The sequence below is a fragment of the Lonchura striata genome, chromosome 24 (assembly GCF_050655825.1).
Source record: "Lonchura striata isolate lonStrDom1 chromosome 24, ASM5065582v1, whole genome shotgun sequence".
NCBI classification, from domain to species: Eukaryota; Metazoa; Chordata; class Aves; order Passeriformes; family Estrildidae; genus Lonchura; species Lonchura striata.
The window spans coordinates 9,649,804-9,663,787 of record NC_140726.1 but is presented as its reverse complement, the minus strand read 5'-3'; the positions used below and the strand labels follow the sequence as shown (position 1 = coordinate 9,663,787).

The following is a 13,984-nucleotide window of genomic DNA, read 5'->3' as shown; positions in this document are numbered from 1 at the left end:
CCGAGCCCTCTGCGCTCGCCCCGGCGTTACCCAGCCTGACCCCCGCGCCACTTTCTGCGAAGTGTAAATGTTTCATAAACCGGGAAGCTGAGCGGCACAAAACCCCCCAGGCTGGCAAGTCAACACATGTTGACACCACTGCCCGCGCTGGCGTGCCCCGGCACTGGCACAGGGGGGACCAGATCTCAGCAGAGCGGGCGAGCGCTGCCTGTCCCCACTGCTTCTCTCTACACGCAGATCCCCCAACTCAAAGGGTAGCAACTGTGAGCTACTTGGTTGATGCCAGCCAGGGAAACTGGTGGTGTTTATGCTCGCAGGAAACACCGACGGCCCCAGCTCATCCGGGCTGTTCCCAGCCAGCACTCACTGGAAGGAACCTTCTGGCACGGTAACCAGATTCGGGGAAGCTGCCAACAGCTATCCCTCTTAGAATGCTACTCCACAAGCTGGTTTTGGGGTACCTGATGGAAACTTTGCACCAACGCATGTGACACTCAGCCAGAAACCGAAACCCTTTGGCGAGATCCTGGCTGCCCGGTGCAGCATGCCACAGCACGGCCTCGGCACTCACCTGTGCTGCTCGAGGGTCTCGTTGTCCGGCAGCTCTGCCCCACACACGCTGCACTGCTCACCCAGGGCTCTGCTCTCCGTCTTCATGCCGGCTGCCAGCTCCCCCAGCTTGCTGAACAGCTCCCGCTGGATGAAGCCCTGGGGCAGCAGCCCGCCATAGGCGCTGAAGTCCATGGAGACAGCCAGGGCCGGCTGCACGTGCAGGGCGGACGCCGCAGTGGGCGGCACGCCGAGCACCGGCTCAGTCTTGTGGTTCGGCAGAAGGGAGTAGATGCCCAAGGGCTTCTCTCCCGGGGCAGCGGCAGACGGCTCCGGCCCCAGTGGCAGCCCCTGGCCAGGCTCAGGGGGTGGCTCGGCACCCTCCTCACGGGTGTAGTGCAGTTCACGGGCACTGGTGATGACACTGCTGCGGGTCGGGGTGCCAGGTCCTTCCTTGCCCTTCTCGTCAGCCTTTTCCCCACTGGAGGCACCGGGCTCGGCTGTCCGGGGGCTGTCATGGCTGGAGGCCTCATCCACCTGCATTGCTTCAGTTTTGACTTCGGCGAGGCCAGAGGGACGGCGGGTGGTGGCAGAGCGTGAGTCCTCGGGGGCATTGGGTGGCAGGGCTCCCTGCAGCAGTGACTGCCCGATGGTCATCAAGCTGTCCACCGCCGCCTTGGTGGGGCTCATGGAAGAGAGGGAGCAGTAGGATGCGGAGGCAGAGGGGCTCTGCTCCACTGTGGCTGCCAGCAGATTCTGGCTGGCCATGCCAGCATAGCCACCCTCCTCACCAGTGGGCTTGGAGATGAAGAGGCCCTTGATGTACCTTGACTTCTTCTCCTCCTCCTCCTCAGTGGTGGCGGTGGCACCTCCATCAGCCATAGCGACCTCGGTGTCATTGTCCTCGGAGGCCTGTATAGTCTCCAGGATCTTCAGGCACTGCTCCTCCAGGTACTCAATTTCCAGGATCTCGGCAGCATAGAGCAGGTCATCCAGGTCCTCAACCTTGGCTTGTAGGGTGGCAGTGTACGCGTACTCCAGGATCTGCTGGAACGTCTTTGGCGAGAGGAAGTCCAGGGTGTAGTGCTGGCTGTTGCGGTGGAAGAGGATCTCGAACATCTTGCTGGTGCAGGCCAGCACGGTCCGGTGCGCGTGGAACTCCTGGCTGTCCACCATGATGACCACGTCGCACAGCGTCCCCGCCAGGCGCATCTGGTTGGCTTTGTGCAGCAGCCCGGTGGGGTGGCAGGGGTTCTGCAGCTGTATCAGCCCCATCTTAGTCAGATCCATGGCGCGCCCCAGGCTCACACATCAGGGTGTCTCGCCGTCGCTCAAATCTGGGACCAGCTTTGTGTGCCGACTATCTGCAGAAAACAAAAGGCGGAGGGGGAGAGGAGCAGAGGGGAGCGGGAAAGGGGGAGCGGGGAGGGAAGAGACGAAGGAGAGAGAAAAGGGGAAGAAAGAGAAAAAAGATGGGGGAGAGAGGAAAGCCGGGGAGAGAAAGGAGAGGAGAAGGGAGCAGGGAGTAGAAGGGAGCGGGGAGAAGGGAGCGGGGAGAAGAGGGAAGTTAGCCCGCAGCCTAGCAGCGACTCGCCCAAAAGTTTCCGCGCTGCTCGGCGGATCCGCAGCTGCCGGAGCCGCGTTCCCGCTACCGCCGGCCGGGGAAGGCGAGGGAAGGAAGGGAGAGGAAGGTGCGCATCCCCCGCCGCCGCCCGGCTCCAGCTCCGGCCGCCCCGTCCCGCCGGCAGCGCGGCCCCATCAGGTGCGCGGCGAAGCGGCGGAGCCGCGGGCACACGGCGGTCCCGGGGCGGGGGACGCGGGGGGCCCCGGTGCCGCCCCCCGCCCGCACTCACGGCGGCCGGCGGCTGCTCCGGCAGTTCGCACTGCCCGCTCTCATCGCCGCCGCCGCCGCTCGCCGCGCCGCGCAGCAAATCACGGCGGCGCCGGCCCCCGGGCCGCCCCGCGCCCGCGTCAGGCCGCCCCCACCCACCCACCGACCGGCGGCCGCCCCCGCCCGCCGCGCTGAGTGCGGGCGCCCCCGCCCGGGCCCGCCCCGCGCGCCCCGCACCTTGCGGGCGGCGGCGGCGGCTGGACAGCGCTGCCGACAACAAACATGGAGGAGCCGGAGGCGGCGGCGAGCCCGGCACCCGGAAGCCCGGCGGCACCGGGAGCGGCCCCGCGGAGCGGCCCCGGGCCGCGGCGCGGCTGCCCCGGGCCCGCCGCGAGCGGGGCTGCGCGCCCCGACGGGCGGCGCCCCCGCCAGACAAAGCCGCCCCCGCGCCGGGCGGACCCGGCCCCGGGCTGGAGACGGTGAAAACCAACCTCGGAGCCCGGTTTGGGGTCCGGATTCCGACCGGGAGCTGCGGTGCTCGTGACATGATGTGACACCGAGCACGTTGTCGCCTCGACGAAGCCGGTTTGTCCTCCTTTCCCCCCTGCCCCCCCGGTAAAATACTGACGCCGTGACGGCGCCACTTGTGTGTAGGGATGTGGCGGGTGCCCGCACCCCAGGACGGGCCGTGGGGCTCTGTCCCCTTCGGGAAGGGAGCGAAACGCGCGGTGAGACGCCAGCCACACCGTGACACCGACAGCAGCACCAGGCGGCGGCAGGAGCAGCGGGCCACGCGCGGAGGGAGCACTGCGTGCCCCGAGCATCCGAGGAGTGCCTCAGCTCCTTGGCGTGCCCGCGCCCGGCGCACCCTGTGCAATCCTCGGGAGGGGCAGGGTGGCAGCCGCACGGCTCTGCCTTCTTCCCTCCCTCTCTGCTGCGCCCGTGGACCGACACAGCCAGCGCAGGGCCGGTGTCTTCAGCTAAAACAACAAACACGGACGGCATTAGTACAAAGATACCCTTGGGGTAAAGCAGCGCAAATGTAATCTAAGGAGAACGTTATGGGGAAGTGTGTTTATAATTATAATGGGATTTAATGTACTTTGGGACCAGATGATAGCAGTCATTTAACGAGAACAGCCTAATAACGGAGGCCTCACGATGCACGGCGGCGCTGCGCGGGTTATTAGACGCGTGTGATAACGCCGTGCTCGCCGTACTATAGTTAAGGGTAAGGCATCAGCTTACTCCTATTTTTTCGGGGGTTATAACTCTGCTGCTGTAATTGGCAGAGAGCAGGGATGTGCCGCACAGGCAGCCAGCGTGCCTGCTGGATGGGGGTTTTTAATTGTCTCAAACTGCTTGAGTTCCTCCCTCTTCCAGACTTTAAAATCCAAACAGCTGAGAGGAGGAAATGGTGAGACACTGTGGTTTCAGGTGTTTGTTTACCCTTCTCTAACTTTTAAAAGGCTTGATTTCAGGACTGAAATTTTGCAGGCAGTTACGGGTATGTTTTTAGTATAGCTCACATGAAATTAAGCTGCATGAGTCCCATTAGCAATAATGGAAATCCCACGGCTAAATTCCCAGGCAGCATCCTGAAAATTAACCCCCAGTCCTTCCTGTCAACTGGTGCATTGCACTTTTTCTTGCTTCTCTAATACATATAGTAAAAGCTACTGAATTGTTTAAGACACCAACTTGCCACAGCTGCTGTTTGCTGAAGACCAGCTTGGTGACCCTGAGCAGGGACACCCAACATGCCCTGGCACTGGGGCTGCCCAGCACCTGCAGGCCACAGGTGAGGCCCACAGAGATGCTTGGAAAGCTACAGCCATGGCCTTCAGGGTCATTTCCCCATGTGCTGGCATGGGAGTCAATCCCTCGTCACTCCTCCTCAGTACCTTCCATTTCCCTCCCATCTCTCCCCATCAGTTTCCAATTTATTTACTTTTCTGATCTTAATCCCCACCTTGTAGTGTAACGTGTTTATTAGAAAGGCACCAGCAGCTAAATGAAGCCAAGCTGGGCTCCGTGTTAAGTAGCAGTCACGCCCAAGTGCCTCTCCATGTGCCATTACTCCGAGTGATTGAGGCAATTTCTTCCTCCGCCACGAGTTTCACTTGTAAATCTCTCAACCAGATACGGTGCAATGATGTGCTGCCTGGTGTGATTATTATTAACCTCCAGCATTAAACCTGAGTCGGTGGTTCCTCAGGAAGGGCCTTCTGTGTGAGAACCAGGTGAAGCATGGACATCCTTCCCAGGAAAATCTGGGATCTATTCAGATCCCTCAGACCTATCAGTTACTTGGACAGGGAGACACGAATGTTTGCTTCTCCCGGGGAAATACCCTGGCCAGCAGCACCAGGTCTGTGGGGAGACAAGGACTGGGCAATGTGCAGCCCGTATTTTGAGGGATAGTGGCAAGGGCAGCCTTGGGATGCTTCTCCAAGAGGCAGCTAGTGTGTGGAGAGGAGAGTAAAACTGAGCAGTCTCCACAATTACAGTAAGAAAGGAAATTCCTTGTTCAGGATGCTTAGTCCACAAAAAACATTCTGGGAGACAACTTCAGCCAGAAGGTGCCCCAGCATCACCCACCCTGTATGAATGGAAAGGGAAGAGGAGCAGCTCCTCTCCATCATGCCCAAAACAACAGCTTCTCCCACTCTGTGCAAACGCCCTTTCCCATCACACACACTCCTCCAGTGCTGTTAGACACATAATCTCCCATTCCACCCCAGACAGGCACGCAAGGACACGGCTCTGACTTCCCCAGCTTGCTAGGCCCTGACTTCAGCTGTGCCCACCCCAGCTCTGCCCCTGGACTGAGCTGCCCCCTGTTCTCCCTGCTCCTGCCGAGAACCTTCAGGGTGGGGGACAGGCACATTCCCATGTTTTCCTAGGACTAGTTGTGTTTTGCTTTTGATGTATTTGGAGTTTTCTAGTATACTGAGTTTTCCAGCGCTGATGGTGCAGAGCTGAATTATGAAACACTGGAGTAAAGATGCTGTACAAAATAAGATCTGTTTCAAAATAACTTCCAAAAACTGATTTTTGATCTCACCCCAGACCCTGAGAAAAGTTCACAGCTCCTGAGCTGTGTGTGTGCACGCTCCCAGGAGCAGGATTCTCCAGGCACTTTTGCTTTGCTGGGAGCCGGGACAGAGCGCGCTGCTCTGCTTTGGTGCGCGGCAAGCTGACAGCTTATGAAAAGATGATTAAATGTGTTAGACTTCATTTAAAAAAAAGCCTAAACACACAAAGCTGTTTGCAAGGGGGAGGGCGGAAGCCCCAGGAAAGCTGCTCAGCGTGCAGCCATGGTGCATTAAGCTTCCTCTGAACCCCAGTGATGAGCACCAGGCTCTGTCCGAGCGCAGACACCGGAGCCGTGCGCGTTGTGGCAGCCCAGGAGCGGAGGGGCTGGGAACAGACCCCTCATTGTGCCCATGTGTGCTGCACAAGGGCAACCTGAGAGTCACGCAAGGACGCAACTGATCGGGGTGGTGGGATACGGGTTATCCACCTTGCAGTTGGTCCCAAGGTAAGTTATTTTTGGAGCTCGGCGGTAGCCAGCCCGAGGGAGCTGCGCAGGGCTGCTTGCTGCTGTGGGAAAGGAGACCCGCACAACCTGGTAGTTCGGACAGAGCTGAGCAGACACGTGTCACACTGCAGAAACACTGCCAGCCTCCCGGCCCTGCTGGATGTGGGATGCTGCCCGGCCACGCTCGAGCACGTGGCAGCAGTGACGAGGACCATGGTGTCACCGGCTGCTGCACCCCGCGCCCCAGAACCCTCCCTGCTCAGAAGAACTGCTCCAGGTTACAGCTGCACTCGCATTTAGGCATCACGGAATCCATGCCATCCCACGGAAGGAGTGGATCAGGATCCCTCGGGGAGTGTTGAGAGGTGGGCTGTGACGCACAGAACACAACTGCCAGGAGATACAGCTCATGGGTTTCCAGGAGCTTTGTCCCTCCGTCCCCCCCCTCCCTGTGCTAGGTTATGGATGCTGCAGCCCTAAGACAATGAGGCTAATTAGTGGCTTAGGGCCCTGAGCCTGCCGGGGCTGGAGGATGAGCTGAGCGGTGACTCAGGAGGGCGGCAGCCCGGGCCAGCCTTCCCGCATTCCTCCCCTAAATCCCCCACACAAAGGGGAATTTAGCCACAGTGACTCAGCGAAGGAGCACAAACTTTACAGCCGGGCTTCGAGTGGCGTGTTTATGTATTCCCCCCCAGCAACACGCTGCTGGGCTTGTAATTAAATAAAAATGTCTCCCTCTAGCAGGCTGTGACCCAACCATCAGTACAGGACCTATTTTTAGTGTTACCCTTGGTACGTATTCAAGAGAGCTTGAGCCAGAGGTAGCAACTTATGAAGCCATAATAAGTGGGAGGGAGTTAGCCTTGTTTAATTTACTGTGTAATTATTTTTCCTCTTTTTCTCTTCTCTTAACCTGACATACTTGATTGCCTTGCACGGGACAAGGAAAGAAATGTGCCGAGGCATTAAATGTCAGCCCCAAATTCATGGTGCTGTGGAGGCTGCATGTGTGTTCGGTAAAGTTCATCCCAAAAAAAAGTCATTTAAATAGAGCAGAATCTACACCAGGACCTCAGCAAAGCACTTCTGGGGGCTTGTTCTGCCTCCCAAAACAGGGGATGCTCTAGTGAGGGATTGTGTTCCAGTTTCATCCTGCTTTTCCTGTCTTACTTTGGTTTTGACTCTCCTCAGGAAGGATACAGCACTGGGGAAGGAGATGTTCTTTGTCTGTCCAGACACCATTTGTGCTGGTTAGTCCCCTCAGGGGTGGGGTACAGGGATGTACCTCCACCCAGGGCTGTTCCTTCTCCAGGAGGATCACATCCACGTTTAGACATCAATAAGAATTCCAGGTGAGTTAAATACTCATTGCATGCTTTTCTGAGCACAAGAGCAATAATTAAAACTCCCTTCCTTTAACAGGATGGTTTCCAAGTGCCCCTGAATGGCTTTAGAGTTGTGAACCAAAAAGTTCACAGGATCACAAGCAGCATTCTCAGTCTCACTGGAAGCAGCCAGTTTCCAGTTTCTGTGCTCTCATGATGCTCAAGTTCATTTACTGGAGGAAGCAAGCCACATCCTGAATCCCAGAGACTCAGTAAGCACCTCCAGCCCTCATTCCATCTTTCCTCTCTAGCAGCACACCACGTCCCATTTCCAGCTGCACATTTCTCTGCTCTCCCTTTCCAGGCAAGAGGATATTTATATGTATTTATGTGCTCCGTGTGCGCACAGAGAACACGTTACTGCTTCTGACAGGACAAACAAAAGCCCACACTCAGGGAAAAGACTTCCCCCCCTCCTCTCCCTGCTCTTAACATATCTCTACATTAAATATTCACACAAAATGCCTTCACAGCTGGGGAAACTTCTGCCAAAGGGGCTCCTCCTCCTCCACCCCTTTTTTGCACCAGGACAAAAAGATCGAGTGGCTGCATCACACATGGCACAGACCTCATTTCTGAGATGCTCGAGCTGCATAATGATGGTATTTTAGGCTCAGATTAAATTCCTGTTCATCTCTTCCATCATTCCTAAGAGCCCTCTAAACTGTACAACTCCTGAATGTACAAGAGAGGCAGAACGAAGTCTGAGGCTAAATGTTTTGGTCTAGGTTCAAGGTTAGATATTAACTGATTTTATTTTCTTAATAATTGCCAGAAGATACAATAAAGCCCTGGTATCTTATCTGGTCACAGATTCCTCAGTGACCAAATCAGATAACATTGGTGCAGCAAGGCAGCTCACAGTCCGCCCTTTCAGGGTGGATATTGATGAATCCTTCCCAAAGGTCATGAGGAATTGGTGTATTCCAGCCTGGTCACGGTGCACGCATCCACGGCCACCAGTGCCACGGCCACGGCCAGGCTGGCAGCGGGAGGCGAGTGCCCTTGGACCGTGCAGCGTTCAGGCTGGAGGAGCTTGGCAGGGTCCCCCTTCGGCCAGGGCACATTCCTAGCTGGAACAGCTCGATCAGCCTCCCAGGAATGAAAGTAAACACTCCTGCAAAGTCATTCCTGGATAAGACCTATCTGCCCCGGGCCAGAGGCTCCACGTGTCCCTGCCAGGGATGCAAAGGGGGAGGCAGCAGAGTGTGTGACATGGCTGTCACCGGGGTGCAGCCGCTGCCACCACCCCCAGCTCCTCTCCAGGTATTCATTCCCTTTGGAACCCAGTCCATTCTTTCTCACTGGTGTGCCTCTGCTGCCACAGGTGCTACAGCCTTTGGTTGAGAAATGCCAATTCCGCCACAAATGGACAGCAGTGCTACTTGTGCCTGAAACTTGTCTTTCTGACCCATTTCTGGAAATTCAGAGGTTATCAAGGGATACTCTAACAGGATCACAAAGCCTGGTTTAATCTGTGCTTTTAGTACTACTCTGATTTAAGTTGCACTTTGCCAAAATCACCCTTTGGATGTGTTTTTTCTAGGAGAATCCACTCACAGAATAAGAATGGAGAAGTACCTTTTCCTTGTTGGCCACACAGTGCCCAAGATGAGTCCGAGTCCCTGTGACCTGAAATGCTGTCCCTGGCTCTCGTAATCCTAATCCTGCTGAAAATAGGAACGGAGTGTGGTGTACCCAGTGGAACGCTCAGCCTGGGCTGTAACAGGTCCTGATCCCCTCCCGAGAGCACTGAACTAACTGCAGCTAGGATTTTCCCCTTTCCAGGGTCAGAATGCCTAACTTCATGTTCTGTCACTGGGGTCCCAACGAGCTGTTTGTACTGGTGAAGCTTCACCCCCTGCACACACAGAAATGCACGCTGTCTCCTCTGCAGAGCAGCAATCACTGCTGCACGCTCACTGGCACGCCGGGTGCCTCGGTGCAGTGCCCAGTGCTGAAGTCTGGGCAGCAGCAAAGGATGGCACTGGATAATTAATCCTATCCCCAAGAGCTGCATACACCAAAGAGCCGGTGCCATCAGATGAAATAAAAGTCAAGAGGCATAAATGCAGCAGGATTAGATGGAGGTGGGTCCTTCCTGTTGGTGCTCCAGCACTGTCGGTGCGCAGAGGGAGCGAGGGGAAGGAAAGGAGATGAGTGAGCACGCTGCCTGCTGCAAATATTGACAGAACCATTATGGGCATGTATAAAACTCCCATTTGCGTGATGCAAGCGGGATAGTCTTTGAATACTTCTGTCTCGAGGAATTCTTTATTTTGCCATAGAAGAAAAATGTTTTCATATTCTCTCCTGCCGTGCAGACCTGCAGCCCGGCGAGCCCTTTTGCCCTTGAGAGCCATAACATTATTTGTTAACATCTTTATGATGCCAAATGGTCTGTGCTAGAACGGGTGCCATTCTTTAGCTGGGAAACCATATGGCATGCCGAGTAATAAATAAGGTATTGTGATAGTTAATGAACCTAATTGCCAGCAAAGGCTTTAATACAGGGAATGTGCTGCTGAGAATTTAGCACCACATTAGAGATGCAGCAGAGCTCCTCTGACTTCTGAGGCTTAATTTAAGTTCTATATTGCAAACTCCAGAAAATAATTCCAAACCCTCCTGCTGGAAAAGCAACCTGCTGGTAGACTGTGATTATACTGAATTACTAAAATCGCAATCAATTTTATACACTCTGTTAACCCTTGCTGGGGAACTTGGCTCTCCAGGAGTGTAGGGGATGCCACTCTGAAGAGGTTCCAGAGCCAAGTGAGTTGGAGCACCATGGTTATCATCCTCACCATGACTAGTCCTCTCCCCTGTCATCTCCCTCTTCTGGGAAACACACCTTTCCCTGGCCCATCTGCCTCCCAACTAAGCTGACTGTGGGCAAAGCTGAGAAGAAAAGCCACCGCTATTTCTCTGTGACCAACCAAATAACTGCTGTTCCTGCGTCATGGTGACACAGCATGGCAGAAAGTGCTGCTGCTGCCACTGCCTCGTGGCTCCTGGGAAATGCTCCTGTGGGCAGAGCAGCGTAAGCAAACCTAAAAACACAGTTAAACTTGCTTTTACTCCCTCAGCCCTCTGAGTGGGGAGAGTCTTCTGGCCTAAAGAATCCCTGGCACTGCTAGACTGTGAATGTGACCACAAGAGCCCCTTCAGTCCAGAACACCCTGGCATCACCCGCACCTGCAGAGATGCCAAGATGCCTCTGGTGCATCCTGGGGTGGAGAGGCCACTGGTTCTTTGTGGGGTCTTTTAGAGCAGCAAGCAGGGATTCCCAGCACCAAGTATTTCCTGTTAGGCAGCTGTGCAGCATGCAGAAATCCTCAGAAAGACAAGGAGGATATGGTGTTGGAGGGCTATTTTCAAAACCTGCAGCAGTCCCAGTTGCAAACATGGACCTGCTATCCCATGGGAAAGGATGTCCCCTGCCACAGGTCAGAGCTGTGCTGCAGCATGCCTGCACCTTCTCTGAGGACTGCTCCAAGTGCTCATCAGCACTGGAAACTTTTGGGCTCTACACCCTGAAATCGGCTCTTTCTGTAGGAAAAGCTGCCTCTTTTCGGGGATTCATCCTTTCCAGAGGCCACTCTCCACGGGGAGACGCGCAGCACTTGGGGAAGAGCAGCGCTGCTCCTCCGGCGCGGGCAGGGGAGGTTATTGGCTTCCTCCCTGCTCTGATTGCGCTCGGCTGCCCGGCAGTCACGTCCCGCCGCTGCCGGGCAGCCCGGCCCTGCCGGCGGCGCATCCCGGCTGGAAGCACCGCCAGGGACGGCAGCACGGTTCCCTGGGGCGGCTGCCCCTCTCCGCCCCTTCGCGCTGCTGCAGCTGGTCCTTGGCCGCCTGCGGACCTCTCTGCCCTGGCCTTGGGGCAGGCGGCCCCGGCTCCGGGTGTGCCACGGGGACCCGGGGCCGGGGGTGCGGGACCAGCGCTCGGCGGCAGCATCGGACGGGCAGGGAGGCGAGATAAAGAGCGGCGCGGGGCGGATTTAATACTGTACATAAATACACTTTACAATCTGGAGAAGGCTCAGTGCTAAGAGGAAGCCATTGGAATATTTTATCGTGATGCAGATCGAGTGAAAAGACTGTGAATAAATAAAAGGGAAGATAATTATTTGATGGAGTTCTCTTAGGATATGCCACAGCGGGGAATACTTACAGAGAATACATATTACTAGAGAGACTCAGCTATTCAAGCATCAAACCAACCCATAAATTGTCAGAGGAGAAAATTGGAGGAGAGGAATGGATGGGGGTTTGGGCACCGGTCTCATCAGTAACGCCGGGTTGCGCTTTCCACCTTCCCCATCGCAATTCCCCCTGCCCGAGGAGTCACAGCCCTGAAAAAGGAAAGGCTGCCTCCCATAAACGTCTTTCAGGAATTACGGCCGAGCCACTACAGTACGGAGATGGGGTCGTTTATCTCCGCGCCATCTGCACGGGCTCGCCGGGCCGGGTGCGCCGCCTGCTCCCGGGAAGCCTCGTCTCTCCTGCGCTTCTGCAGAGCCCGGAGTGATGGCTTGTCCCGAACGATCCGAGCTCTCCAGGCACCACGCTCCTGTGGCCAAGCACACCCTCCAAGGCTGGCATTCACATCGCCCCGTTTCGGAGGGAACCCCTGCACGGGAAGGGGGTCCCGGCTCCGGGACCAGGCTGCTGCATCCCCAGGCGGCATTTCCCAGAACCTTCTCCCTCGAGCTGCCAGACAACTGCCGAGTCCCAGGCTCTGCCATGCTGGAATCCCTCGACCTCCCCTCTCGCCCGCTGCCAAGCCAGGGCTCTCCAGAAGAGGCACTTTGCCAAGCCGAAGAATGCTGCGCGCTGCCGCAGCTCTGCTCGGAGCGATGCTCCCCGTTTCCCTGAGGTCAGAGTGCTTCCTAGAGGCGAGAGAGAGCCCGGCGCTCCCGGGCACAGCTCGCACCAGCCCTGCTGCCCACCCCCGGCGCCGGACACTGCTCCCGGGTCACAATCCCTCGGCAATTCTATAGAGATGGCACAGACAAAACCGAAACCGTGCTGATACAGGGCCCTTGGACGATAGCTTCTTGTACAGCTCGTTTAATACGGTACCACGCCTGTACTTTTCTCTTTTCCCCCACCATTTTTGGCCCTGCTCCCTGCCAAAGCGCCCCCACACGCATCCTTTCCCTCCTGGAGGCCGGTGGGACAGCAGTGAATGCCGGAGGAGCCGGGGAGCGCCCGCTCCTGCAGCGCCTCCCATGCCCACGCCTGGCGCCAGGACCGGCCCTGGGTAGCTGCGAGCATTCACAGCCTCTCCTGACGGGCGATGCCATTAGCTCTGAACAGCTCCCGTCTCTGGGACTGAAGGAAACCTTCGGTTCCTTCATGGGGATGGTGCAAGCGACAGCCTGCGGTTCAAAGTGGCAGCCTCAGGTAATTAGCAGAGGTGCTCATTATTTTAAGCGAGGCTTCCCACTGCTTCTAGAGCCCTGAGCAGGAGCAAAGCTGGTCTCGAGCACGGGCTACCTTTAAGCCTGGCTCAGACAACACAATCAAAGGCAGCCTGACAGCGGCAGGTCTCCCTCCCTCCGCCTGCCAGAAGGGAATTGCTCAGTCACCTGCACCCAGAATAGGACTTTGTCCCTGTTCCTGTCATTAATTTATCGCCTGTGAATTAGTGGGGCTCCAGAGACGCACAGAGCCCACCTGTTCCCTCTCCTGGCTCTGACATTTGGAGCCTCGTCGGCAGGTACCGGCGCTGGCAAATGGCCCCATAAAGCATCCGGCACCGCGGCGCTGCCAGCGTGTGCCGGCTCCCCTCCCTCCTGCAGGCTGAGGGAGCACCAGTGGGGCCGGACACAGGCAGCCGAGGCTTTTTTCCATAGATCTCATTTTTCCCTGGAAAAGGTGCTTTAATGCAGTGGTGGGATGCCCAAAGGGATGAGACAAAGCACCCCGCTTTTGGTAACGGGGCAGGGCACACGCAGAGCGGGATAAACAGCAGCCCCCATCCTGGGTCACCCTTTCAACAGAGGTCATTCTCACCCCAGTATCACTCCATTTATCCCAAACGCTCAGCGCTGCTGTAATCGCTGCCATTCTGGACTCCAAACAAATCGGCCCCAAACGCTTTTCTGTTTTGTTAAAAGGGGACGGGAGGAGGGCGGTTTTAAAGCCGCCGTCGCCGTAATGCAAGGAAATTACCATGTAGGATGCAGGGGCCTGAAAGCTGCGGTTAATATCCCACACCTTTCCGAATCCTTTGTGTCACGACAGTCCCAGAATAACGGTGGCTGGCTGGGTCTGCAGCAGGAGCACCCACTCCTCCCCTTAGGGCCACCACCGGTGCAGGGGGGCCAAGTGCCCTGTCCCGTTCCCAGAGCCCCGGGAGGACCAGCAGCACACAGAACCCTGCTCTGCCTCCGCCTCCAGCTTTTGGCTTGGCTGCTGAGGAACAAAGGCACTGGCACCTGGTGTCCACAAACCTGGCTGGCTCTGTTCACGGACACCTGAGCCTGCGTCAAGCACAGCACTTCTCCAAAGTGTCCCAAAAAATGGACAGTAGGGTAAAAGAGCTCCCCAGTGTTCCCATGGCAATAAAAACTACGGTGTGGTTAGAAACAACCCACCCATGTCAGACCTAAACCCACAGGAACCTCAACATTTGACCCCTTTATTTTTCACTCTTAATACAGGGAG

General features: G+C 56.6%; 1 protein-coding gene and 1 long non-coding RNA gene across 11 annotated transcripts in view; one reads left to right on the top strand and one right to left on the bottom strand.

Annotated features, from left to right (window-relative positions):
* ZBTB16 (zinc finger and BTB domain containing 16) overlaps positions 1-3,013 on the bottom strand; it is a 56,667-nt gene extending 53,654 nt beyond the window's left edge. For 3 of the 10 annotated variants that reach the window (XM_085560320.1, XM_085560315.1, XM_085560319.1), the window contains exon 1: positions 572-2,478. In XM_085560320.1, coding sequence (XP_085416446.1) covers positions 572-1,839 — 1,268 coding nt within the window. In that variant the 5' untranslated portion in view covers positions 1,840-2,478. Of the gene's footprint in view, positions 1-571; positions 2,479-2,617; positions 2,742-2,871 lie in introns of those variants that run through there. The other 7 variants (XM_085560321.1, XM_021530041.4, XM_077788049.2 and 4 more) reach the window with 6 other exon arrangements.
* Positions 3,014-3,341: 328 nt separating this feature from the next.
* On the top strand, positions 3,342-9,561 carry LOC146765482 (uncharacterized). Its single transcript, XR_014950007.1, has 2 exons — positions 3,342-7,521; positions 8,856-9,561. It is a non-coding gene; the product is annotated as an uncharacterized LOC146765482 (long non-coding RNA).
* Positions 9,562-13,984: the final 4,423 nt, after the last annotated feature.